Below are 27726 nucleotides of genomic sequence, written 5' to 3' on the forward strand. Positions count from 1 at the left end.
TAGGCTGTGCTTTAATGCTTATGCAGCAGGAACTGGTTTTCCCAGCAGCAGAGGGGGAGTCTTTTTGCACATCCAGTATAAAGAAATTATAAATACTTTTTTCCTTTAAAAAAATGTTTGGTTTGTATTTTCCCCTTAGAACACATCACTAGTGAGAACAAGCGTGGCTCCAAAAACAGTTATGCTGGAAACATATTTAGCAACGCAACTGCACCAGTCAGAGTTTCCATGCTCTACTGCATGAATCTTTTATCAGTACTTTAGAAAAACTTCACTTCTTGGTCAGAAGTTACGTGGTTGTGCTGCAGTCCAATTATATATCTATTAGTGTTGGAGGAAACTTTCCTGATGCTTTCCATGGAAACTGGATAAGGCTCTGACTTATTAGGCTAGAATTCTTATTCAGAGTAGCTTTGCTTAGCATACCTGAATTGTTTAGGCTTATTGCTTTGTGGAGTAGATGGCTGAGGGGCTGGCAAAGGAGGCAGTGATGTATACAGATTTAACTAGCTTTTATTTTAAAGTAGTCCATATTAGTATTTTTGCAAATTTCTGTTTTGTCCAATTCCTAGTGTTTTTATTTGTTCAGTTCTCTTTGAATGGAACTCTGAGACATTCTAGAAAAGCAAACCTTTTTTTTAAAAAATTAAAAAAAACCAGTTTCATTTCCAGCCAGATCAGCTCTTCGAGCGGATTCCTTGTGTGGCTGCACTGCTGTTAAAGGCAGTGGGGACAAGAAGACTGTGGAGCCCAGACTTCAGAGTGAGCTGCTGTAAAACTCTCCCCTAAACAAGCAGTTTTATCATATTGTTACCAAGGAAGTAACATGGGGTCTTCTTCCTTGGGCATTTCCCCTAACTCCTCTCCCATCTGGAGACCCAATGTGCAGTGTTCTGCTTTGATGCTCCTCTACGCACGGGCTCCTCCCAGCACATAAGCGGCAGTTCAGTGACTGCCCGGGCACCTTACCTTACCTTGAGGGACAAGCAAAAGCCCAACCACTTCTATGCCATTGCGTTTCCAATGGCCTCACGCAATTCCCCTGCTATTCTCCTAAGCATAAAGAGGTCATTGTGTCACCCCCCACAAACCCATGACTGCTGCTGACAACTAAAGCATGACGCATGATGGGAGGTTCCCGCACAAGTAGGCTTTGTACCCTGGGCGGTATAGAAAGTGGCCACGTCCAAGTGTGGTCTCGCAGTGTGACTTCTCCCATCCCAGCCAGGGCCGCTTCATGTGCCCTGACCCAAATGCTAATCGACCCTCTTATACTAGCAGTGAAAACGCAGACAAAAGCTCCTCTGGCATCATCCCAAGCTGTGTCACCCTGGCCCAAGGCTCCTCTGAAGGTGTGTTGCGGCAGCACGCTAGCACAAACAGGCACGGCTCTGCAGAGCGTGGCGCAGAGGTGTGCAGGTTTGGCCCTTACGTGCCCGCGTAGGCCCTGCCTCGGCTTGCTACTCCTCATTTGTGCCACGGGAAAGTGACTGCAAATACACTACTTTTCAGAAACCTGCACAAAATAATGCATTATGTGCACGTGCACCCTCTCACCCTAGACTAAGAGTATAGTAATTCGGTGTGATGTTTCCTTTCACCCCAGCCCAATGCAGGGTTGGGGATGGTGAGGGGTGTGTGGAGAGAGAAGGGTGACTCGGTGGACTGGAAACGATAACCCTTTCTGCAGGCCGGGAAACAGGCCACTTAGTTTTCTGGCAAGGAAGGATATTTAAGAGTCATGGCACATGCTGTGCTGCTTATTCGTCTTCAGAGACAGCCCACTGGGGCCAAAAATCAAAAACATTTTCCTCTTGTTTGTTCAAATTGTCAAAATATTTGACTGAATGGATGTCAAGCATTATCTTGAAGACAATACTTCATGGAAGCAAAGGCAATTGGGTGATCAGTAGGCTCCCCTGTTTCACAGCACTTTCCAGAAATGGAAAATCCTCCTCGCTGGTCTCCTGGCCGTCATGTATCAGGGTGGTCAATGCCAGATCACCGGCACAGACATCACTGACTCTTGTTTCCTTCTATAAACGTTACCATTTCGGTGCTCAGCCTTATCTCCTTTCTCACCGGTAGTTTGAATCCTTCCTGAAGGATTAAATAATTTTTCCTTTAAATAAACAGGCAGCGCCAGGTGATTAAACCCCAATATATATACATGTATTTTGTTAATGCTTTTCAGCGAGAAAAGTCATTCCTATATTATTCGGGTACGCTCTATCTGGGAGAAGCAGGATTTTTCAAGTCTCCTGTTTGGATTGAGTTGGAAATATCCAGCTTAAGCAAAGTATGTTAAATGCCATATACACTAAAGTGTCAGACAAGCCACTTTTCAGTAGTTACATCGGAGTGTTGACTGAGACTAGAACTCAGATTTTATGATTTTGGAGGCTTACAATTAAGAATTAAACAATGTAATAAAATACAAAGCAATAATCAAGCAGCCAGCCAGTCAAGCAGAACAGGCTTACACTTTTGAATGCATGTGAGAAGTAGAGAATTTGAAAAATACTGTCAATTTTATTTGGGTTTTTTTGTTTGTTTTTGAAAGTTATGTTGGTAACGATGAAGCTTAAAACAGAACAATATAAATAGACTGTAAATTAAAGCTTTGCCATGGTCTTTTCACTTAAACCTACAAAAATGCATGTATAGGTTGAAGTTCATAACCAACCTGCCCCCTCCCCTCAAAAAAAAAAAAAAAGAACCAAAACTGAAACCAAATGTTCAGTTTGATCACCCAACTGCTTGGCTCAGAGGTGCAACTAGCACATCTTTCTGTGGGCCCTGTGAAACCCATATGAACACTGAGCCCTGACAACCAGATGCAAGTCCCATGCTTTCCAAAGCTGAGACGGAATTAATGAATTCATTAAATCCTACGTGGAAGCATCAGGCGGAGAACAAGAACTTTTTCTGCAGGAGATGATACTTGCACTCCCTCACGTTACAGCGATAGCAAGGAAACGACTGTCACTGCCTATATATCAGAAACAGCTTTTGAACATATCTGCTTTTCATCAATAGTTAATAAAAAATCACTTTCATTTGAGATTCTCCAAAATATGTGTTTTCTCTGATGTTGCACAGGAAGGAGGGCTGTGAAAGCAAATATTTGGTCACTTTCACAGGTTGTGTGATGCATTAAATACCTGCACTATCATCTAGAATTTGGTAATGGAAGGCTTTAAGGAAAGGGCTGTATTTTCTTTTTTGATTCTCTAGGAAGAAACATATTGGCAATGTCCAGTGAAGGTTAAAATTATACTGGATAATAGCAGTGTACCCTGTATACAGGCTTTAAGACATGATTTCCATACCCTGCTGAAGCAATTAACCACTAGTATGGCAGTTAGGCTAGAGAAAGTGGGGCAACAGCAATATGCATCAGGTTGGAAAGCAGCAGGTTTTTTTTTTCTTCAGGTCTAAATGGCAGCCTTGTCAGACATTCACCTGGCTCCACTGCTTGTATTTACAGCTTAGGAGAGAGCTCAAAGACTCTGGAAACGCTGCAGCTAAATAGCTGCCTTCTTAGCGCCCTGCCCGGTGCAAAGCTTCCCTGGCACCTGATTAGGAAACCACTGCCGGGGAACGGAGGCTGGGGTCAGAAGAGAGCATTAAACCTTTGCGTGTAACATTTCATGTGACCATGCTGGTGGTCCAGTGACCGTGGGCTCCATTGGCAGGCAGTGGCTTGCGGAGACCTGAGAATTATTATACGGGATTGAGAGAGAATGCCGGCAATGTGCACAGGGCTCAAGGGGGAGGGTGAAAGGCAAAGACCACTCAACGAATTAATTCAGAAATATGCATACAATTCGTGAATAACTTCTTTCCTTTTGCTGAACCTGCACGTGAGTGTCTACAGCCACCGGTGAAAGCCTCACAATACCGTCCCAACAGCTGAGAAGGTCCGTGCTGACACCCTTGGCTCTGCCAGTCCACCCACCACTCCCCAGTGCCCGCCGCCGCATGGGTGCAGGCCGCGCAGCCATTCCAGGTGAAAGATGCTACCAGCAGCAAGAAGACTACATGCCGTGCATGAAGCTCCTTGCCAAGGCACCAGTGAGCCTCCTAAACACAGCCGCCCTTGGGACAAGAGCAGCATGCAGCTCTTCTGAATGTGGCAGCTCTCACTGGTGCTGGCAATGCCATGGGGCCATGGCGCACCCACGGCTGAGTGCAAGGGGGGAAAAGTAAGGGTTGCTGATTCAGCAATCAGGCCAAGCAGTGCCAAAACAGCCCATCGGCTGAGGGGCAGAGCTCAGGCGGTGCCACCTCTGTTGTTAGCATGATGGCTGAGGGCTCACCTGCTTGGTGGCTGGCCTCCTGAGGTAGCTGCTGCAGGCAGATGGGGTGTGCAGGCATGTGCTTAGAAAGCACACGTAGGAAGAGTAACTTGCTGCCTCCCCACAGCATGTAATTTTGGAAAGATGGGAGCAGGGCATTCACTGCCTAGAAATGGTGTCCCTGCAGCTCCTCGCTTGGCACAGTAGAACCATCTTTTATTATCCTTCAGGGCTACGGCTGCAAACAAAAAATGCTTTCATTTTGCTTTGGCGGCGGCTCAGGTTGTGTGCGCTCTGGCTGCTTCCTTAATTACACTGGCTGTTGACAACTTCTGACTAAGACCCTCTCTTTGAGCAGTGCTTCCACTCCCCCACTTTTTTGCGCAGTCTGAACACATAACAAAGCAGGACAACATTCTGTAAAAACAAGCTCACTGTACTGCAGTGATTCCCGCACTGCAATTATGCTGCGTCCCTCTCTTCTGCCCCTCAGTTTGTGCTGCTGCTGTTTATTTCCTCTTTCTGGGTATAAGGCGTTTTATTTATTAGTGCTGGATTTCCTGTTGTGCACAGCTGCCTGTACTTTACTCTCTCTGACTCACTTTGCTGTTCGAGTCAGTCCGCAGGTTTGTTAATCCCACTGACCGAGGTACTCTCAGCAAGTTTGGTCAGTTGTTGTATTAAGCAACGCTTGACAAAGAGGGGGACATGCATGGCAGCCTGGGCATACGAAAACCCCAAACAAACCAAAAGCCAATACAGGGAGCCTTCACAGGCACAGGAGGGATCCCTTTTTTGTGACTTACTGATGCAGAGATTCTGCTTTCTCGGATGTCAGGAACACGCCTTGCTTTGCTTGCACGCACTGCACCGCAGGGAGGAAGTCAGCTCTTTGAACTCTACAAGGTTGCAGGTCTGACAGACGAGGGGTTAAAGGTTTGCAGTGATGTATATTTCAGACCGTGGGCCACGTTGTGGTAGAAAGTTGTGTGGACTTTCCACACGTGAGTTTCATGAATGACTTCCCTGGCCTTTTGTGGATATTCAACATCCTCGTAGTAAACACAAAGATTGCTTATATGGAAAGTGAGATCATGAAGGGGAAAAAATGCTTTGCTGCTTTGAACGTGATTTCTCTGCTGGAAGGAAGGAGGAGGCACGAGCTCTTAATGCTCTCTGTATTACCAGCAAGGCCAGTTGGAAAAGCTCACTCATCTGCACTGGGGAGAAGTGCTTCATCTAATTCTCTGTTGTCTGATACCGATTTGGTACTATTTCAAGTGGCAGAGAACAAGGTTGAACCAGCACCTAATGGTAATCTCTCTCTTGTGTTTTACGTGTGAGTGGCTGCTCTAATTTTATCATCTTTTCTTTCTGTTTGGTGGGGATTTGTGGCCTGGAAACTGAGTAATGAGAATTCAGGGTGAAGTGAACCCCAAGGCATGGAGGCAGCTGTGGCATGTTTTACTGCGATGCAGCTGTAGCTCTGTCAGGATGTGATCCTTTCAGCTGCTGTTCAGTGTGGGCAGTTGCTGGTGGAGAAGCGCTGCAGGTGCAGCATCATTAGACACTTTTTCCTTTATGTCAGATGTTCAAGGGATGCCCAGGAACATTAAATAGGGAATGGTCTTCTGACATCTTCCAGGTAAGATGGAAACAGGAGATCCTGAGCATTTGAATTATGAAAGATCCCAGTGTGTTACCTGCAAGCCCAGCATCCTGGCCGAATTCCAGCTCTGCTAATTACATCCTGCCTATGTGAAAATTCCCCTGGGTTTGTACACTGCTTTCTTCCCCACTTGTTTTCAGCAGCTGTGTGGAGTTGCCAGGCGCAGCGAGGCACTTGCCATGTTCACCTCAGGCCTGGCTGCCTTTCAGCGGGAAATGAAATGAGCACTGTGCACAGCATTTCCAGTGAGTCGGGATCCTCTGCAGGGAAGGGTGCTACAGAAGATGCGTACCCAAGGACCAGCGCTGAGGCCTTGTCATAGAAGGTAACAGCATGAAGAGGCCAAAGGCACCCGTGCCAGGGTATACCGCAGGGTCACAGAAGAGACAGGAGGAGGCTCCTGCGCTGTGATCTGATTTTTCTCCCAGCATCTCTCACCTACAAGAGCTGGAATAGCTGATCTGGTACACACTGATCTGGTTTTGGGGGCTGACTGACTTCAGGTTTGCTTGCACAGTAGGAGAAACTCTTGATCCTGCTTATACCAGCCACCATCAATACATTTCCAGCTTTTGCATGTCTGGTTATTGATCGGTGTGGACAAGGGAAGCTAAGGGAAAAGAAATAATTCAAAGCCTTTAAATCTATATATTTGTTTCCTTCTCTTCCACTTCATGACTCACGTGCACATTGCTTTTTGGTCAGCCCTCTTGGGAACAACTCTCTTCAACTGACCATTAATTCCCCTGGTAAAACCTGACTCATACCACTGGAGATGAACTGGCTGATGGATTATCCCTCTCTTCTGAAGGGGTGAAAGAGATGGCTGCAGCAGTAGCTATAGGATTCTGATAATAAGAAGCAGTAAGAAATGCAGGTCACATACAGAAGGATGATGAAATCACACATATTCAATACAGGAATGACTTAGTGGCTCATCTGTCCAATTTTCTTGTCAGCCAAGTTCTCGCTTTGATTATGGCATTTTTACCACAGTCTTGCCTGAATATTATATGGAAGTACATACAAAAATGTTTGAGGTTGCTCCCAATAGTTCAGCAACTCTACCGGCAGCAGTGGAGGCAGAACATGCCCAGGGCAGGCAGAGCAGTGACTTGCTTCCCGCCCCCCACCCCATCCCTCTCTGATCTTTTCAACATCTTAATCCCATGGGACAGCAGCTGTGAGTAGTCTCTCTGTTCCAAGGGGGAAAAACAATGTTATTGCAAAGTACGATGCCAGCATATTTTCACTGTATCTCAGAAGGGGTAGTACAGCAAGCCTTGACAAGGGAGGGAATGTGCATTGTCTGTGGTGTAAGGTAGAAAACTGGGACTCAAGAGTCCTCTTGCCACCCTGCCCATGTGACTTCAGGCAAGGCACAACTCTTTCAGTCTCATTAGCCCTGTCTTTAAACTCTATTTAGTACTTGCTTCTCAGGGCTGAGAAGAAGGGGATTAAGTTTTAATTCATTAATGCTTGTAAAACATTTTAGAACTCAGATGGAAATTTCCCAGGTAGTACAGAAAGCATTAAAAAGCTTATTTCCCTCTCCAACTGCAAATGGTCCTGCAATACAACAGAAATAAGTAAAAGAGTGCTTGCTGTGTTTATAATAATAAAAAAAAAACCTACCATCCAGCTTCCCCTCTCTATCCTTCCATGTTTTTTTTTAAAAAAAAAACAGGAGGAAGCAATGAGAAATTTTAGTCTAAACAGAGTTCAGTTGCTCCCTGGAGACTCAAATGCATCTCAGTGGAATTTTCCCTGACTTCAGCCTTTTGTGCTTCTGAAAGGTCCTGGAGCCATGCATGTGACTGTAAGAGCAAAAAACACTTCTGTGTCTGAGTGCTCTACCAAATATTTACAAGATACTCAGATAAAATGGCTACAAGCGAGTTCAGCAAGGTTTGACTGAATGGCAGTAGTGCAGCACTGTCAAGAAGAAAACCTAAACTTTAGTTAAAATTAAAATTAAATTTTACAAAGGCCTCTTCAAAGCACAAAACTGGTAAAACTGAAGCTGGAGAATTGCTCTTCCCCAAGGTGAAATGTATTAGCTTTTAAAAGTAGGTTATTGAAACGGAGTAGCTTCCTTGTTGTGATGGAAACTTCCTTGTTAAAGGAGAGCCCAAAGCTGCGTGAGCGGGCATGTAAGTAGATAGCTGCAGAGTAGCCTTCTTCATACCGTCCTGTTTGGTGGATGGGAGTGATGCAAAATCAACTTCTACATCCCATCAGCTTCTCAGTCTCTTGCACTGCCACAATCAGGCTGTGCAGTACCTTTTAATAGGACCATGTGCTCCCCAAGGGACTCTCTTGTCACCCAAAGAGTTCCTAGCGAACAGCACATGGCAACCTGCTCACCTCACCTCCACAGGTGGCCCCACTGCAGCTGCTTTCCTTGCTCTGGCAGTACTCCAGACCTCCCGTGTTTCTGTACAGGGTACTCTGCTTTTCAAGAGGTTGCTCAGGGAGGCTTTCCCTGCGACTGCAAAGGGCAGAACCAGCCTCTCAGGCCACTGAACTATTGCTTCTTAATCAAGCCAACGAGTGGGTTTATAATTTCTCTTAAAAAGCTGAAGCAAACATTTCACTCTGTTATAGGATGTAGACACCAAGCTCTCTTGTGTGTTTGACTGCCAGTACCTCCAGACTGGTGAGGTGTTGGGGTGAATTAGGAAGGCAAGTGTGGCCTCTGCTTCTTCAGTAGCATGTGTGTTGTTCAGAGGCTTTTATTACTATGTCAATTAAATCAACCTGAACAAAATACAGGATCTCCATAAGTTCAGAGTTAAACATGGCCCTGCTCATACAAAGAACAGTACTTGGTTTTAAAGTTACGTCTTTAAAGAGACAAAAGAAGAAGAACGCTCACTGTCTGCTTCACCAGATTTTTGAAAACCAATGTTGTCTTTCATTCATTCTTAGTGGAGGTTTCTCTTGTCCTTTCTATAGATTGGATGCATTGCTCGGAGTCTCACCAAAAGTGCTGGGTAAAGCAGCATCAAGTATCTTTCAAGGCAGTGTTCCTCACTCGTATGGTCTGCAGAACAGGATTGGTTCCTTCCCAGGTTAAATCTGTTTGATCCTTTCCATCTGAAACACACCATAAAGGCAGACACCTCAATGCCAATGTGTCAGAATGAGATCACAAAGTTACCATTTCCTCCAGTGAACAACTACTTGGAAACCCATTAAATCCACAAAACAAATCAAAGTAATTAGTTTAGTATGGATTAATTTCACAGGCTTGCTGAAAATGGATTAACTTATGATCCTTTTTCCGCTGCCTGCCTGGCTGTCCTTCTAGTTACCAGTGTCCAGACTCTCCTTCCCATTTTGGCTGGCAAAGTTTCTGATGCTACTTTTGTGCTCTGGAGCCAAACCTTAGACTAGTGCAAGCCCCTCTACCATCCTGTGGCAGAGCTCCCCAGAGGCCACTGTTTACTTGCTGGGGACCTTTGCATCACCCTAGTTTTCCAACAAAACTGGTTTTTGGTAGCCAGTGCCTATGAACAGACAATGGGACACGCAAGACAACTGACATTCTCTACCACAGCTTATTTTCTACAGTTCAAACACATTTCCTTAGAGTTAAACAGAGCACAGCTTATACCAATATATTTTCCAACTATTAGCAAATTGTCTTGGATTCAGAGAAAATATTATGGCTCCACCCTACATTCTTTACTAACACCTTGGCTGAGAGCAGAGCCTACTTCCTAATCCGTATGAGCTGCTCCTCTTCTAATCTTAGTCCCATGTCAGTGCCAGGCTGTAAAGCGCTTTGGGATGAAGTTTTCTATGTAAATACAGGATATTATATTACTGTGATTAGACACGTTATGTACCAAATGGGCTGTTGTTTGCAAGAGGAGAGATTAAAAAACAAAATGAAAGCCTTCCTGATCAACCTGTGAGCTGATTAAAAGAATACAAACTGAAGAAACGCACATAGTTATCAGGACAAAAACATCCAAGGTACTAATGAATCACCAGTGAGATCATGTCATGTCCACATGTTTGCCGCTATTAGCTGCATTGCAAGGTGTCCCAGGCCTATTCAAATATGTCATTCTCCTCTTCCGATCTCTACAGCTGACCCACTGGGACAAGCTCCATCGTAGCACAGGGAGGCCTCAGCTGCCTGAAGGGCTCTGCAGAACAGCCAGTTCATACCTGGGCTGAATCCTATTGTTCTGTATCAAACCTCTGAAGAAAGTTGATAAAGCTGAAAGAGGGAGGGTGAAAGGCCAGGTATTCCACTGCAACAGGCCATGATATTATTGATATTAACAGAGGTGATACTGTAGAAGAAACACAAGGCTTACATCAGTTGTAAAGGGAAGCTGTGGCTCAGTTTTCCTCATCCTTTCTAGCCCTGTTTGTGAACTATATGAAAAGCAACTACACTAGAAGAGAGTTGCTCATATAGCTGTCCTGATATAACTATACTGACAATAATAATAACACTAATGCAGGTAGAACAAACCCCACTTTTGCCAATACACCTTTGATTAATTCCTCAAGGGAATATGCTATACCGACAGAAGCACCTCTACACATCTACAGCATTGTTTAAAATTATATCCCTACCCAACTACAGTTAACTTTAATATAGAGCTGGCTTGACAACCGAGAAAATGTACAGAAAATCACAGAAACACACACACAATCCTTCTGTGAATTTACTGTGAGAGCCTAAAGAATCAGTGCAGTTGTCTATACTCTGTCTAGCTTTGGGAGAGGGCTGGCAGGGAATGTATCTGAGAACTTGTTTCAATAGAAGGCTAGGAAAGGGAGTAGGTGAGAAAATTCCTTCCAAAGAAACAGCTCTTAGCAAGCCTTTGGGAACTATATATTCTTATCCTAGTCAAACAAACAAACCCCCCAAAAGCCCACTCTCTCAGGGGGAACAGAAAATACCATCTGTCTTCAAGAAGAGTTTAGGCATTCTGTAGTCATCATGTACTAGGCTTAGAAACATTGTCGTTCTTAGTGCACCAAAGATAAAGTCAAAGATTTTTGTAGTGTCATATTAGCCAACTACATTTTTGAGCCTGAGATAACTCAGTAAAAATGCATTTTCAATATGCTATCTCTTTTTTGCTCACTTGTTTGTTTCTGTTAAACCATGATGTTTAAAAAAAACCACAGGAATTTTGGATGTCTGTTTAACACCACTGCTTTTTGAACAGCATCTCTCAGGAATTCCAGGCCTAATGACTCTCAGATTCTGTGAAGCAGCTGGCCACAGGTTTCAACTACGGGATACTATAGCTTTATTCTGTTTTTCAGTAAGGTCCATTTCCACCAAACAGGGTTTGTATAGGAAGCTTAGTTGCAAGTTTGGTTGAAGAATGATACCACCCATCCATAATAACAAATTATAAAGTTTAACATAGCTTTTTAGCACTGGTTTTCTAGAATAACTGCTAGCTACTAATAGGTATTGAGTATTTCCCACTGATCTTGTGTGGAATAGCATTACCCAGTAGGCTGCTGCTACATAATACCGCTTAGATTTATATACAAGCTTTGATTCAGTCTTTTTTATTTTCCCTGAGCAATTCTACTGGTGGAACTGGCCTAAATGATCATAAGCAAGCACATGTAACCCTTTCATGGGGCTAGGAGCCATTGTTAAGTTATTTGTAGTGTATGTATGCAAATCAGCTTCAGTTTGAGGTACTCCGGGAGAAGTTTGAGGGGGATTTCCCTGCTTTCTGTAGTCTATTGTTGCTTCTTAGCTTCCTCTATTCACATGGCCTGGAGACATAAGCATGACACCACTGGTAATTTCTCAAACTCAATCTGAAAGCAAAGACAACGTTGACTACAGTGATTTAACAGCAGTTTTGCAGCTTTCAGTAAATCCTCAGACACTGACTGACTCAGTGATATCTGGAATAAAGGAGGCCTGAAGGAGCAGTGGCGGGAATAACTCAGATGGTAGGAGCTTCACTTACTGGCATACTTTGAAAGTGTTCAGCAGCCAGGAAAATCTATGTGTTACCCCTCAGATATAATAGTATTTTTTAAACTCTGTGTCAGAGTAAATTCTAATTCTAGAACTCTGATTTTACATTTCTCGATCCATACAGAGTGCTGCACCTTGCACATGATGGGTGTTGTCAGTTCGGTGTCCAATCAGTGTGGGGCAGTTATGAGACCTGCAAGCACATGGCTGTGGCTGCCTTCCCTGGCCATTCTCATGGGAAGGTGAGGAACAAAACTCGTCTTACACTGTGTTCAGGTGGATCTAGTCCCAGTAAAGATATTCACCAAAATGACAGGCTGGACAGGGAGAAGCTTTAAGGCAGGTAGGAGGAACACCCTGCCAGCTAGCAGCCCATGGAGAGCTCCGTGCTGCTAGGGCCAGACTGCTTTCGATGCCCAGGTGAGCCTGGTCAGTGCTAGGCTGGGTGTTGTTCTCTACCCAGTGCATCGTGCTGTACAGATTGCAGTGTTTTTGTTCCAAACGGGAAGATTTATAATTCAGCAGCTATCCAGATTATGAGAAACACACTTACCGAAAACCACAGCTAAGGGAAATACGACAGGTGAAGTAAGCATGGTGGCACTGAGGAGGAAGGAAATCTCCCTGCAGTGCACTGATAAGAGTGTGCTTGATATATACTGTGTTCAATCTGGACAACCCGCAACGGGGAAAACACAGGCAGGCTGAAGGAAATTCAGCTTGGAGGCCCTAGGGACTGAATCAGTCTGTTAAAATGCTTTGTTGGTTTTATTTATCACTACTTAATTAGGATGCTTAACCAACACATTGGAAAGATAGTAACTGTTAAATATTCAACAAGCTGACCTTTGAGTTACAATATGACAATTCTGAATAAAGTTCATGGAAAGCTCGCCCTTCCTAGGTACTCCAACAAAGCCAAAGGGAACTGAACTGGACAAAAAATAAAAAAAAAAAAAAAAGAAAGAAAAAAAGAGTAAAAAAGAAGTAGGACACTATTGTGGAGACCTGGTTAAAAATCCAAGTCTTGCCATAGGCTCATTGAATGATCCTGGGCAAGTTGTTTCCTGCCCTGTGCTTCAGTTTTTCCCATCTGTAAAAAGAGTATAACAATGTTGACCTTCCTTGTAAATCGCTGAGATGAATGGCTAGAAAAGCAGTAATACATTATTAATTGCTTATTATTTCTGAGGAAGAAAAAGCTATCAATCTTTCAGGGTTTTCTTGATCCTCATAAAAACTAAAAAAGCACCACGTAACGTGAATTCCACCCAACAGAAACATTTGACGAGCCACCTTTCAGAAGACATAGTGGGTGCACAGTTAAAAGAAAGTTAAAAGCGGGCAGACACTCAGGAAAACGTTCCAGATGGTAAAACGAGTTAGGCTGCAGAGCAGGCTCCCACAGGAAGCGGTGAAACGCCCATTGTTTGAGGCATCTGAAACAGACTCCTTCAAAGTGCCAGTACATATGATACAAGCAACTGTTCTGCACCGCCTTGAAAGGTAGTGGTGCTGGGACAACCTGTGAGAGCTACGCCTACCACGTCTACAATTTTAAGAGGATTCTTGCCACTCTGACTACGAAGAGCTAGAGTATCTTTTTATCAATATAGTGTCTGTGGAGCACTTACTGGGGAGTAACTACACTGTGTTTTTGCAGGAGATAGATTCAGCAACGCTTAACAGATCTTTCATGTTCCTCTTCTGAGAGCTGAACTTTGTACGTCCAAGAAGGGAAAAAAAGCCCCCTACTCTCTGTTTGAGAATTACAGTGTGCATCCTTCAGACAGACTTCTTATTTCCTGTATTACAATCTAATGAAAAAACTGGGTGGCTTGATTTTTACAAACAGTGGTTTGCAGAAGAAATGCCATGATTTTAATGGGAACCAAATGAGTGATCATTACGTAAATGACATTATGAGGCTAATGTTAAAACATTAAATGGTCTGGGTCAAACTCACCAAAATGGGAACTGGCAGAGGCGTGCTGGAACATTGGGGTTTCTCCACACTCAGATACTACTGCAAACATTTCTCACTGCTGCTAATGCTGGTTCAGCTCCTCTGGAGATAGCTGTGGAGGGAGTCTGACTGCATCTGTTGTTACTGGCACTTAAGATCTTAAGACCTTCTCTGAAATTAAAATTCAGAGCTTTTGGCCAATTTTATTGATACAACTTGGTTTACTGGTTGGAGCAGGTATAGGAAGAGAAATTTTTAAAAGGAGATTAGAATTAGAGTTTTAATACCTTCATTTCTTCTTGGTTTCATACCTGCTGGTATACAAAAAAAGAGGCAAATTGATTCAGACGGCATATGTGACCCTGTCTTACTTTATTCACTTGGGCAGGATGGCCATGGAGTGCTCCTGAGCTCCTCTCAGCCCTCCGGCAGGAGTGCTGGGGCCTGGATCAGCAGGGCTGTGCACCCCTGCATGCCTCCCTGCTGCCTCTGCACAGGAGAGCTGGCACCGCCTGCACGCTGCCCCCGTCCCTGGCCAGAGACGCAGCAATTTCCTCAGGAATGAATTGAAAAAAAAACCAACAAACAAGCTATTTAAGAAGTTTTCTTCTCCCCCCACAACTGTCCTGTCCAGTATCATATTCCTGACAGTTTATTCTTCAAGAATTTAGTCATCTAAGGTTTCAGTGACTCATGTGATGAACCTTCTACCCATTTCCTGGAAAAAAGTCCTGCACGGTCCTCTACACCTCCCTGTGATATTCCTTGAGGGTCTCATTCTCACTACATTTTCATATAGTTCAGCTTTCCTCCATTTTAGGGATGGAGGAGGGAGGCAAAAATATATTGAGTGCACCCAAATTTGCAGTGTAACTGGAAAACGGTGTGACCAAAGAAACACCTGGAAAACAAAGATGGGCACTGAACCAGAGAGTCTCTTTGGAAGTAGCTTCCTCTTGTGCTGAAAGCTGGTTAGAAGAGAAGGCGCTGCTGAAGGAAGAGCTGTGTGGTACAATATGGTCGTGAATTTACCAGGGCCATATCCTATATAATGAAGATGAAAAAGGTTTGAAGGCTCTTTCAGATCATTGCCTGGGTGGGTATGACCCACCCTGGGCAAATGCCACTGATGACAAGCACCCTGACACAAACTATTGAATTGGACTGGATGGGAACCAAAGTAACAATTTTACATACTTGGGCCAATCTGAAAGACACTTCTGTGCAGAAAACAACTGCTTCCTTTATCTGATTAAAAAGAAAGTTCAATAGCTGCTCACAGACAGCTTGAAGGTGGCCAAGAAAGGCAACAGCATCCTGGCTTGTATCAGGAATGGTGTGGCCAGCAGGAGCAGGGAGGTGATCGTGCCCCTGTGCTCGGCACTGGTGAGGCCCCACCTCAAGTACTGTGGGCAGGTTTGGGCCCCTCACTGCAAGGAGGACATTGAGGTGCTGGAGCGTGTCCAGAGAAGGGCAACGAAGCTGGTGAAGGGTCTGGAGAACAAGTCTTGTGAGGAGCAGCTGAGGGAGCTGGGGTTGTTTAGTCTGGAGAAGGGGAGGCTGAGGGGACACCTTATCGCTCTCTACAGCTACCTGAAAGGAGGTTGTAGTGAGGGGGGTGTTGGTCTCTTCTCCCAGGTCACTAGCAATAGAATGAGAGGAAATGGCCTCAAGCTGCGTCAGGGGAGGTTTAGACTGGATATTATGAAAAATTTCTTTACCGAAAGAGTGGTCAGGCCCTGGCACAGGCTGCCCAGGGAGGTGGTGGAGTCGCCATCCCTGGAGGTATTTAAAAGCTGTGTAGCTGTGGCACTTCAGAACAGGTTTAGGAGGCCTGGTGGTGTTGGGTTGATGGTTGGACTTGATGATCCTAGAGGTCTTTTCCAACCTTAATAATTCTATGATTCTATGAAGGATACTTCAGCGAGCTCTGATCTATGTGGGGTTGTGCTATGTATGCCTATAGCAGACACCAGCGATGCCCAGATCATACATCCTAGCCCATCAGAAATGCTACCTGTGCATATTTGTGTTACAGTTAAAATGGGGGGGGGGGGGGGGGGGGGGGGGGAAGGGTCTAGTATACTTCTTAAAATATTCAGAAGTGTGTCTGACTCTGAGCCAATCAAGATAATTACAGAAGTGTGAAACAGCTCAGTGACAGAGCTGGTGTGTGTTTACAGACCTACGCCCTCTACGTCTCAGTCAGCAGACTAAGCACCCTGGTTTATCCTCACTTGCAGCAGGGCTAGTTAAGGAATTTGCAGATATGTCTGATGGAGACAGGGCCAACATGTCCAGCATTCTTAGAGGATGATTTCAATGCTCAGTTATACCAGTATGACTGTATATGCATGTATACTGCTGTGTGTGCCCGTGTGTGTGTATATACATATATATTTATATATACACACACCACATACATATATACACATGTACATATATACATGTCAGTAAATATACACTGGCATGCATCACAAGCCTGTTCCTTTTAAAGGGCTATGGTATCAGGTCAAAGCTGGTCCGACATTCTTCTTATTAAAAAAAAACCCCAGAAATAAACTTCTGCAAGCCCTGATTCCAACAGAAATGTTTCCATGATTTATTTTAAGAAGGGAACATTCCCCTCCAGTGCTCAGTGCAACCCAAACATTGCAGCGCTGTGCAAGAGCATGAGAACCGGAGAGGAAACTGAAAAATATATTTTCACTGCTCCAGAAGAGAAATAAAAAAAGTAAACAAACGGCAAAAGCAGTATCAAATAAATTTTGTTGTAGTGGTGGCTGCAGTGTTATCTACAGCATGGCTAAGGAGAGTAGACTTGCATGCTTTTCTAGTGATTTCTACAAGACGTGACTAAGTGTGAGATGGGGACTTGTGGGAGCCATCTACACTGTAAGAAAGAGATTTATTTTTTTTTGGTTGATCCTTCCTGCTCCTCACACCTCGCCTTTCACATTTGAGAAACTGAACAGCAGACTACAAGAAATTGCCTCACTGTTCTCAAAGCTAGAAAATATTTTGAAGCTTGGGCAAGCTGTCCAGGTAACAAATCCCTCATCTGTGGGAGAGTTCTCAGATGCTTGAAAGTAATGGGAGGAGCCTTTCTTCTCAATATATGGAGCCCTCTATTCTACAGAAAGGGGAACCTGCCTTCAGTCCTACCCTTGCTTCTTTGCTCAGCTTCACCAAAAGTGGCAAGCACTAGGAGAAGAAAAAAAGGGGCATATGGAGGCAGAAAGAACTACTGGGTGAGCACGTACTTTCCTCTGACTGCATGCACACGCACACGCATGCAGACATGCACACAGAGCACACAGCTCCTCCACCTGAAAGGTCTGTGTACCGAGGAGAGAGAGAGAAAAAAAATGAATGAAACCTGCCCAAAAGGGACAGCGAAGGCTGATATTGTGGCAGATTAGTGATTTCACCAGGAAGTTTTTGGAAGCCGTAAACAGGAAATGGTTAAGTAAAAGCAGGTGGAGCATGCTGACTGCAGGAACAATGCAGGAAATAGCTGAGCAGCTGAATGGATGGAAAAAAAATGCTCTTTTGCTCAGCCTTTAGCAGTTGCAATACACCGCTCCTTCTTCTCCTGCTCCTCCTTCGCTACCCTTATCTCCCCAAGCTACAAACTCTAGAAGTCTGCAAACACCTTTTGCTTGAATAATCTGCTCTCCTTGAATTTCAGAACCAGCACGGGAGAGCTGGGAGGTTCTGCCTGGAAGGCAAAAGACAAGAGGGACTCACCTATTGTGCAAAGGATGAGTCAGAAGTACCCAGCAGTAGCCGCTGCCTGCCAGGGGCTTCAGGTCTGAGGAGCCAGAACAACATCTCTGGCTACTGCCCCAAGTGCTGTTGCCCCACTTGTATTTAGCATTACAGTCAATCGGAAAAACGTTATTCCTATCACCCCTTTCATTCTCGGGCGCTCCCAAAGTGCTTAGCTGTGGGAATCATTCTCCATCTCTACTGAAACAGTCCCTTCTGGGGCAGAGCACTGCAGCTGTTTAATAGCTTACAGCAACATCACATGAGCAGATGGAAAAGAAAGCGAAATGTGTAAGAAGCGTTCTTTCCACTTCCCTTCTAACCCTTCCTTTCTCTCCTCTTTGTCCACAGCAAGTTGTGCCAATTCCAGACGTGTGTCTTTCCTAGCAGAATCTGCAGACTTGGCTCTGGAGACAGGGATCTGCTTGCCAACACACTGCCTCCCAGTGCTTTCAGCCTCAAGAGTTGAGTTGCTGCTGCCACACTCTAATCCCTGGCTGCGCTGCCAGACATGCTGTGGGATGGAGGGCAGGCATGCTAGTAAGGAACAATTTGGCTTTCTTCTAGGTGAGTATAGCATTGAGGTAAAATTGTTTAACCTCGACAAGACACTCTTGCCTTCAAAGTATACTAAACATTCACATTAAAGACCTGAGGAAAGTTAAGAAAGGAGCACATAGATTAGTTTGAATCATTTTGAACTTGTCTACATTTTAAGTATTAGATGGTAACACTGTGTTGGCAAACTCTACTCTTAGATATTTCTCCTCCTCTCCTAGGTTTAAATTGAAAAAAAATCTGTTTCTTCTTATATTCTGAGCAAAGACAACACTGATGGCAAATGGGTTTGTATGGAGTAACAACTGCACAAACAAAAAGGTTTTTTCTGGTAGAGAAATCTTGCAAAGGAATCTTGCTCTTTTTTGGCATTGTCATTTTGGCAAAACTTACAAGGTGTTATTTGGAGTTCAGACTTATGCTGCCTTTCTACATCTTTTAAAACAGAGAGTTCCTATATACAGTCTAACACTTCTGAAGCTCAAACTCTTAAATCCTAGTCTAGACAGGCCATTGGGAGTGAGGTTCAAACTCACCCTGCCCAAGCTCCAATATCTCACACTTCTGCCCAGGCCATACCTTCCTGGGGGTGTCCCGAGAACAGCTGTGATCAGAGTTCGGCACCCCTCACCGCTGTTCCCATGGGAGGAGGGACGGGGCACTGCCAGGCCAGAGGTTGGCGTGGCACCTTCTGCAAGCACCGCCACAGTCATCTAAGAAGCCACAGGGCATCAGTGTCCTACTAACATCAGGTGGATGGCAGGACAGCTCCAGGGAGTTAAACCTTGGCACTGACCCTTAGGAAAAACCAGTCTGTGACTCATGTGAATCTAGGAAGCAGAGAGAAAACAATTGGAATGAGCTGAACAAAAATAAACAGGTGTCTTTTTCCTGCGCCTTCCACAGTTTCTGCTTCCCTGCACCCTCACCCACATTTTTTTTGCACTTAAGTTGTCAAGAAAAATGGCAGGAATGAGGTTCCTGGTATAATTAAAGTTTGCTGAGAAAATCACAGCCCACAGCAGTAATTCCTTTAGTGCTAGAGGCAGATGCTGCTGAGATCTAATCACAGTCTTCCCACTAACCAGGACCTGACTCTAATCTGTCATCAGCTGTGAGGCCGCTGGGTCCTGCCACGCGTGTGAACCCAAGCTGCTCGGCCCATTCCTCTCCCCTCATCCAGAGCCAGGCAGTGCCAGAGGGAGGGTATGTTTCCATTCATTCCTTGCCCTCAGCTACAGTGATACTACAACTTCAATGCACTGCTTATCTCTCCTCCATGCCTAGTATCAGGGCCACTCAAAGCCTTGCTGGAAAGGGCTCAAGTGGTTGTTTTCAATTTACAATGCCGCATAGTGACTGCAGTTCAAAAATACAGTTTAAGCTGAGATAAGTTGAAGGAGAGGCATAATGACAATGGCCTGTAGCTAATTCCTCCTTCCAAAACATGCGGGATTTTCTACTTATTAAGACGACAAGGCTGCACTCAGTGATGGATCGTATAACCTCCATATGTTAACAACAACAACAAAACCCAAAAGTATATGAGTGCTGATGAGCACAGAAGTAGAAGGAAGAAGGAAAAGCAGAACTGGGTATATTGAAAAAAGAGCCAGGAGAGAGCATGTGTGCAAGGAGAGACTGAACAAATCTCTCCTACGTGTTACACACAGCTGCCGTTGCTATCAAACGTTTTGTATCTGAGATTCAAAGAATGCAGGGCCACATCTCTGAACTTCGCTGTGCTGGTGAAAGAAACTCGAAAAACAACAGACCTCACCAGCTCAGGAATGCCACTGCACAGGCAACAGTCACCATTGTACATCTTGAAATTGGATTCTGGTCGTAGAAGGAAACTGGCTGAAGAAGTCTATTTCAAAGGCATGTTGCTGCAGCATGAGCGAACCAGTGAGCACTGGAAAAGTCCTTAAGCTGGTCCCACCTTAAAGCATCTGTATAGTTAACAGGTGCCCTGAAGTAGCAGGGGAGGTGCTAGGTTTGGGAGGCGTAGACTAAACAGCTGTGTTTTGCGTAAGTAGCTCTTAAGAAAAGCGTAAGGGAACAGAGTAGGTCATCATTTCTGGTCAGAGGCAAAAGCATAGTGAACTAGCTGACTTTCTGTAGAAGCCTGTGGCCAGCTCAATTTCTTTGCGTTCAGCTTTTTCTGAATCTGCATATGGCAGCTGGGGACACACGCTAATACTCACCAGACCTCTGCAATGAAGGCATGCACGGCAGCTTCTCAGCCATTGACAGAGCAAGGGGGAACAGAAAGCGTAGCACAATGTCTCGGAGAAGAGGAAGGAATGACTCATACAGGAAGAAAAACAAAGACGAACTTAAAACCTAAGAGAAGAGGCAGACTGTTGGTTGTAAATCAGTTTTCTTGCACTCAGAAGGGTGGGTGTTATGGTGAGAGGAGTTGTACTTGACAGTAATGGAAGTCCAAGGAAGTTTGATTAAGATTAAATGGCAGTCACAGGCCAGCACAGAAAAGGGGCTTTAAGGCAAAAATCAAAGACAGGAAGTGACTAAGTAGGTCAGAAGCTGTGGGTAGTGAGCTGGATAGATTAAGTGGGGCTTGGAGTAACTAAGTTAGCTCTGCTAATGACAAGTGATAACACAATGTCACCAAGTTTAACAAATCTGCCTCTGAAATCACCTTCAAGGCCTTGCTTGCAAATCAGAAATTGCCAAGTTCTAATAGTATCTGCATCAGAGCAGATACTGTACGTGTTTTAACAAGAGATCAGTTTTACAGTCACTTTTTGACCCTGCCAAGCTTCCTGTAAATAGTGCGCTGTTTTGTCTGAACAGGATTTCTTCTTAAGGAGCTAGGAATAATGAACTGACTAATTGAAACTGTGAGACTCTGAGAAGGGCTGCTACTGCAGGCTGAAAAGACAGATGCAATGGAGAAACGTCTTTCCACCCCTAAATTCCATAAATCTTTGATTCAACAGCTTTGTTCACATCCAGGGTAGCCGGAAGAGAACAGTCACCTTGTATTTTTGTACCTGATGTGAAAACCCCAGATTGTATGTGTGCAGTGGGACAGTTCAATGTGTGTCTATTCCAACCTAAGAGGCTTTCAATGCTCTTTCAGATGCAGGGTGTGAGGAAGGGTGAGAACTGCTAAAGCTAGCCTCATCCTCATTAAATCCTTGCCCTCTCCAGAGCAAGCATGCAAGTGGAGAGAATAGAAGATATGCATGAGGAACTGAGCATCTGTGATCTCATGACCTTTGACTGTTGTATTATGGGAAATGTATTCTCTGGTTGCTATGCTTTTCTAAATCATTTGTATTTTTCTTCAGTGACTCCCCTGTATTTTCCTTGGTGCTCCTGTGTAATGGTTTCAAGAAACCACAGAAATCTCCAAGTTAAGCATACATACAATAGTTTCAATTAGATGTTTGTGAGTATCCCACAGTAATTCAAGGGAAAGGGAAAGCAAACAGTTTTGTACTACTTGTACCTATCCCTTCTGAGCCCTGGCTTGGGTGGAGGCATCTGCACCACTGCCCTTTAAATCCATTCCTAACCTATTGTGAAATGAAGACCATTGGGTCCTGCTGCTCTGCATGTAAGGACTTCAGGCATTTCACTCCCATTAAAAAAGCTACAGATCACCTGTAAAAGGTACAATGCTGAAACCTTTTAGGCTAGGCTAGAAGAAATAAAAAATAAATTAGGGTAGACATTCTTTTCTCCACGTAAAAAAACTGGAAGATAAGGTTAAAAATTTCCTTAACCATTTCTTAAAAGGCACTAAGATACTATAGGGTGAGCAGCATAAAAGTCAAGGTTTTGTTCTTCTTCAATATTCTGAAATTAATCTCGTCTGTTCTCTGTGCCATTGGCATAATTTCAGTTTTGGTGCCACCCTCCTCAATGAGTTACCTATTTATTGTTCTTTTAAATGGGGATCTTTGCTTCTTTTACAAGTAGTTAACTATGTCATTTTATATGTACAGAAGAAAGCTACAAAGGAGTTTTGTTTACATTTCTGGCATTTGAAATAAATATCCATGAAGAAAATTAAATTTGGAAGGGGAACTTTCATCATGCAAAGATGGAGGAATAAGAAACAGGATGCAAAGGTTATCAGTGAGTTCTTTAAGTCAAATACAAGACAATTTTGCAGCACAGAAAGTAGTGAGTTAGTTTAGAGGAAAAAATCTTCCTCTCTCTTGTGTGATATGGAAGAGTTAACAGTACCTGCAAGGATAAACATTAGGCCCAACACTAGTGACTATTGCTAATACTTAGTACTAATATAAAGCACTTGTCTTGAGTTTTTCAATGACTGACATCATTATTATTTCAAAGTTGACACAAGCTAATTTGGAAACACACAAACAACAGCAGGGCTGTCTGAGAAGATTGAGGACTGCTGACACTAGTAACAGGAACTGGCAGCTGCAAAGGAAAGTAGGAGTGGGATGAAAAGCAGTCTTACAAAGTGAAGGAGGAAAGCAGAAGGCCGGGGAAGATCTAAATTTGGGAGCAGCTAGCAAACGCTGACAGAGATGTCTCCTGTTTGATTTTCCTGAAGGGCCTTATCATTCCTCAGTGGCCACATTCGGGCCAACAGAAAGACTCCTACAAGGATTTTTGAGACACTCTTAATGAAGATTTCTACTCTTCGCCCCTCTCTCAATCTGCAGTCTGCATTTCCACTGCATCTTCATAAGATGCTTCTTAAAAATACATCGATGATGCCTGGCAGTCAAGAATGGTTATTCTCAGAAGTATGTGAAGAAGAGGGTCAGCCTACACTGCACCCTCATCCTTCACCTCTGCTCTATCTGCTCGATGCCTGTATTCCAGCCCATCAGTTCAGATGGTCCAGTACAGCGACCACAGCAAGGATGCAGTGCAATGGTGCACAGAGGGCACACAGCTGGGGCTTTTTTGGGTTTCCTGCTGTGATTACGGAGGATCTTGATTTTTGTTCTTTGATTTTCTGAATTATTTCCTTAAGATGTCCTGAGCACTCTGCTCCATGTGAACATGTACTCATGTTTATAAGCTCAAAAGCTCCATCAGTTTAATTTTTATTAATTCCCTTAGACTTTTCTATATGTTATTTAGATTTTTTTTTTGCTTAGTACTGTTTGTATCTCACCTGTCAGTCTTCTAAATTAAATGACTGGCAGATTAAACATCTTCACTGTCACTTCTCTGTCTCCTACTAAGTTGCAGTTGTGGAACTCTTGCATGAAAACCCAACAGGTACTCTTTTGCTTCCTATCAGGTACTCCATGGACTATTTCTGACCCTGCCCTCTAGTGATGACAGCTGTTCTATATTACCAAGGCTAAGGCCAGGGAAATTGGTGCCCAACTTTCTCCCGGCGGGATGAGTTTTTATGGATGGCAATTAGTTAACTATTTTCACTATATAGGTACCAAAAATACCCAGCCCATTGCCACGACACTAATTAAGGCCCATGGGGATGACAATGCAGTAATCTTAGGCCTTGGGCCACCATAAGTACGTTTAGACTTCTCTGGTTCTTCATGTTTCACTTCCCGTTAGTAAGTCATAGCTACTTCTATTCGTCAAATACCTTAGGAACTTGAAGCTAAAGCTCAAAGTTCAGTGTAATCCCTTAACTCTGTGACCTAAACAGTGCAAATTTCTGAAAAGTGGTCCCCCAAATCTTCTGCTAAGGAAGGGAAGTGAAAGAGGAGAAAGCAGTGATTAGTGATTTCTTTACAACTTCCTTTTATTAGCTACTTCTAAAGCAGTTCCCCCCCCCCCCCCCCAATAGTCCTATTCCTGATAGAAAAGCAGCTGCAGGCATAGTGGAGCTATCACTGTACTGCGACTGCAATGTTCATGGTGCCCATCACCCTGTCGAGTCCCCAGACAGACTAGGAAACAAGAAGACAGAAAGGTTGAAAAATGAGAGTATAAATACTCAGCAGGGAGCCGGTAAGGCAGCAAAGCCACGATGGTGGAAAGGAGAATGTCAAAAGTTAATCCCAGGTGTAATATCTTGGAGGCCAGATGCATGCTGTGAGAGGTGTCTTTCAACTAATATTTATGTTTTGTTTTCCCTCCATGAACTTTAATGTAGGCCTTAGCCAGTGAATCCTGCGCTCTCTGTAAACGGCTTGCACAGCCTGTTGTTGCCTTTCCAACTTTCTTATTCAATAGCACATTTTTTTTCTCGTTTTTATATGTTTGCTGGAGTCTTAAGGAGTTTTTAACCTAACAATAAAACACCTGCATTTTATTAAGACTTGGGACTTAAGTTCCACCTCCTTCAATTTTACTGAAGTGTTGCCATTAGTCGTGTTAACCCTTTCATAGTAATTTTTGCTCTGAAAGTGAAGGTCTATGTCTGCTACATATAGCCCAATTTCACAGTCCTACACTGTATTTGGAGGAAAGGAAAACCAGCTCTGAGACAGACCCAAAGGGCTCCATCCAGTGCTGATTGACGAGGGGTGCAGAACCCCTAAACCACAGCTGCAAAGTCTACACCTTCCCTAGCGCAACAGCCCTGCATCAACATGTCTGTTGCAAATATAAAACTTAAAGTGAAAATGTTCTTATGGGCCATTCTTGTTTCAAGAGTGAGATTTCTGAGTTGTATCACAGAAACTTCATTCAACAAAATGGGAAAATTTATTATTCTCCCTGTTCCTTCCCTTTTCTCTCTCATTCCATTGTCTTAAGTGAGAAGTGGAGCAGGACTATATGGCGATTTTTGCACCTGGACTTCCAAGTATGTTATTATCCCTATATGAAATTAGAAAAATGTCAGCCTATGGATGTGAAGTAATTGCCCAAATTCATGTGGCAGTTTAGTAAAAGGGCTGATAAGTTCAGTTGTCAATGTACTAAGTAACTGCCCTGTTCCCCACTTAATTTAGCTTTTTATAAGCAATTATTTGCTAAGTCCCCTTCACACACATCACAGAAGCATTGCACGGCAAAGAGCAACAACTGCTAGCTGTTTTACCAAATATGATCAGTTCACTGAAGACAGGAGAGAGTAATTTAATGCACCCAGCCAGGGACTGAGGATCTGTACACCATGAGTTTTGATTCCATCTCTGTTGCTATCTATGTGCTTATGGGCATGTAAATTTAGTTCGTTATGACTCATCTTCCCATCTATGCACAAGAGAGAGTAATTCTTCACAGCCAGTAGGTGAATCAAGAGGTCATAGACCTCTGAGGTTATTCTGGGTTAGTCATTCATCTTAGGACTTCAGTGGCACACCTATACAGGGATAATTGTACGAATACACATCAGACCTGTGTGGAGAGAACAGGTACATCAAAGGTTCAGAGGTTTGGAGATATCTCTGTACCATGGCTACAGAGCCATACAAATTCCTAAGATAACCAGGTAGGTAAATAGAGAAATGTTAGTTGCTACTCAATACTGGTCAGGTCAGGTATAATTCATTCTATTGGTGGTTATTATTTATTATACAGTCTGATGTATTAGACACTGGTAGGATTTACACTTATACATCCCTACAACGCTATATATGAGATATTATCATATACGCTGGTACTAATAAAAGAATATGCACAAAGTTTACATTGGTCTTGTAAACAAATAATTTCCACTCATTCATACATACTAGTATATGATTCCAAACTGTGTAGCTATCAATAAAAATTGGAAATAGCCTTTATATATCCACCTCTTGGCAGAGCCAGTTTTAGCGACATCAAACTATCGCTATTTCACAGAAAGTCGTATGATGTGGGGATCCAGTGGACTGGGACATGTAGCAGTGAAAGTCACCTGGTGTGAGAGTAGCAGCCCCTACAACCTAGTGCTAGCTCAGACCACAAACCAGGGAGGGTACACCTGTGTGCCCACTGAGGAGCACAGCTCCCCTCGCCTGCCATTTGGAAAGAAAAAGCATGAACATAATTTATAAAGATAATCTGGAGCGGAATTTTTCACAACTCACAAGATTCTTACTTTTCCATTCAGTGTAAATATGCATAAACAATCATTCTGAACTGCCTTTAAAAACATATGTAAACAGCTTTTCAAAGTCTCTCTTAAACCAAATTAGGGTAAATCTCACATTCGTTTGAGTTTACACCCTTTAACTAGCTTTAGGAAGCTGTGATTTTACACTGCTGTGTAAATCACATCTGCTCATAAGCTGTGGTTTGAAAACACTGCACATCTGTGCTATCAAACGTGTGCAAATTAGAGAATTACATGACATTACCAGTCACTTAAATGCAAATATAAGCTTCATTTTTTGTGTGGTATTTGAAGTCATGTTATTACGTAGCATAAACTACAATCATCTACTCTCTACTTAGATATCAATCCAAACAGAGATTTGCAATCACTTTGCAATCATTTTCACAGAGCCATATAGTCAGGTACCCCAAGCAGGAATGTAAGTTACAAACTATTATATGCCCTGAAGCATGCTTATGGCCATTCTTTATAGGTGGCCTGGTCACCATACTCATGACTTTTGAGTAAACATAAGATGGGGTTTTGTATTTTGGAGTTGTGTTTGTTGATAGAAGAGGTATTTTCTTTGCAGCAATCTGGAAAAACAGAGGTTTTTCAGCTTACTTCTGTCATGTATCTGTGGCTTCTTTTTGAAATTGGTACCAGATCAACCAGAGCCAGCATCTTAAAACCCAAGGTCTGGAAGCAGGGAAGTAGTATAGTCAGCCAAAGGATCTCTTCCTACATTACGAAGGGGGTTGTTCCCTATGACAGGTTTGCTGTATTTTTCTTACTCTGAGCATCTCAAGAGAGAGCATCAGCAAGATTTTCCTCCTTCTATTTCATAGTCTTGCTCTTATTTTCACCTCTAAGTTCTTTAAAAAATCTATTCACAAGAATGTTCTGCTTTAAATTATGTTTATTTCTTTACAATCTTGACTGTATTTTGCTTTAGACAAATACTTCTACAAAGCTTTCATCAGAAGACCCAACATTACTTATAAGCACTATTAACAAAGCCTGACCAAACGATTATGCAGAAACTATTATAATCTTTACTTTTCATAATAAATTACAGATAAATTAATATATGACTTGATCAAGGTTGTACAGTGAATTAATGGTAGCAGCAGGAAGTGTAGCCTAGGAACTTTGACACCCACACTCCTGCCGAAATTATATGCCCTGAAAAAACCAGGACTGTCTCAGACCCACTCTGCACTACCAACCTTCGTCTCATATGACTGAAGTGTTTTTAGGCTATGAAAATTAAAAAAAAGGAAAAAATAATTAAATCAGTGTCTGATTCTACATTGTTTTCCCCTCTGAGGCTAAAAGACTTTTCTTGTTTAAATTTTTTCTTACAGTAGATATTGGCAGGCTGAAAGTTGAAATAAAATAGGAAAAAATAACAAGCATATTTTGAGTGATTACTCAACTGGGGTCCTTTGTGACAGGAAATGCAGCTGCGTGACTAATGGGCCTGACGTTCTCTTGGCTTCCTTCCCCCTTCAAAGG

General features: G+C 43.4%; 1 protein-coding gene across 6 annotated transcripts in view; it reads right to left on the reverse strand.

The window, feature by feature from the left end:
* Positions 1-2512: 2512 nt before the first annotated feature.
* The window catches only part of RAD51B (RAD51 paralog B), a 479852-nt gene continuing 454638 nt past the window's right edge, over positions 2513-27726 (reverse strand). For 3 of the 6 annotated variants that reach the window (XM_064460053.1, XM_064460054.1, XM_064460052.1), the window contains exons 11-12: positions 10153-10280; positions 9001-9069 (exon numbers count right to left, since the gene is read on the reverse strand). In XM_064460053.1, coding sequence (XP_064316123.1) covers positions 10165-10280 — 116 coding nt within the window. In that variant the 3' untranslated portion in view covers positions 9001-9069; positions 10153-10164. Of the gene's footprint in view, positions 9070-10152; positions 10281-27726 lie in introns of all 6 variants that reach the window. The other 3 variants (XM_064460061.1, XM_064460055.1, XM_064460057.1) reach the window with 3 other exon arrangements.

Source organism: Phalacrocorax carbo, chromosome 9 (assembly GCF_963921805.1).
Source record: "Phalacrocorax carbo chromosome 9, bPhaCar2.1, whole genome shotgun sequence".
NCBI classification, from domain to species: domain Eukaryota; kingdom Metazoa; phylum Chordata; class Aves; order Suliformes; family Phalacrocoracidae; genus Phalacrocorax; species Phalacrocorax carbo.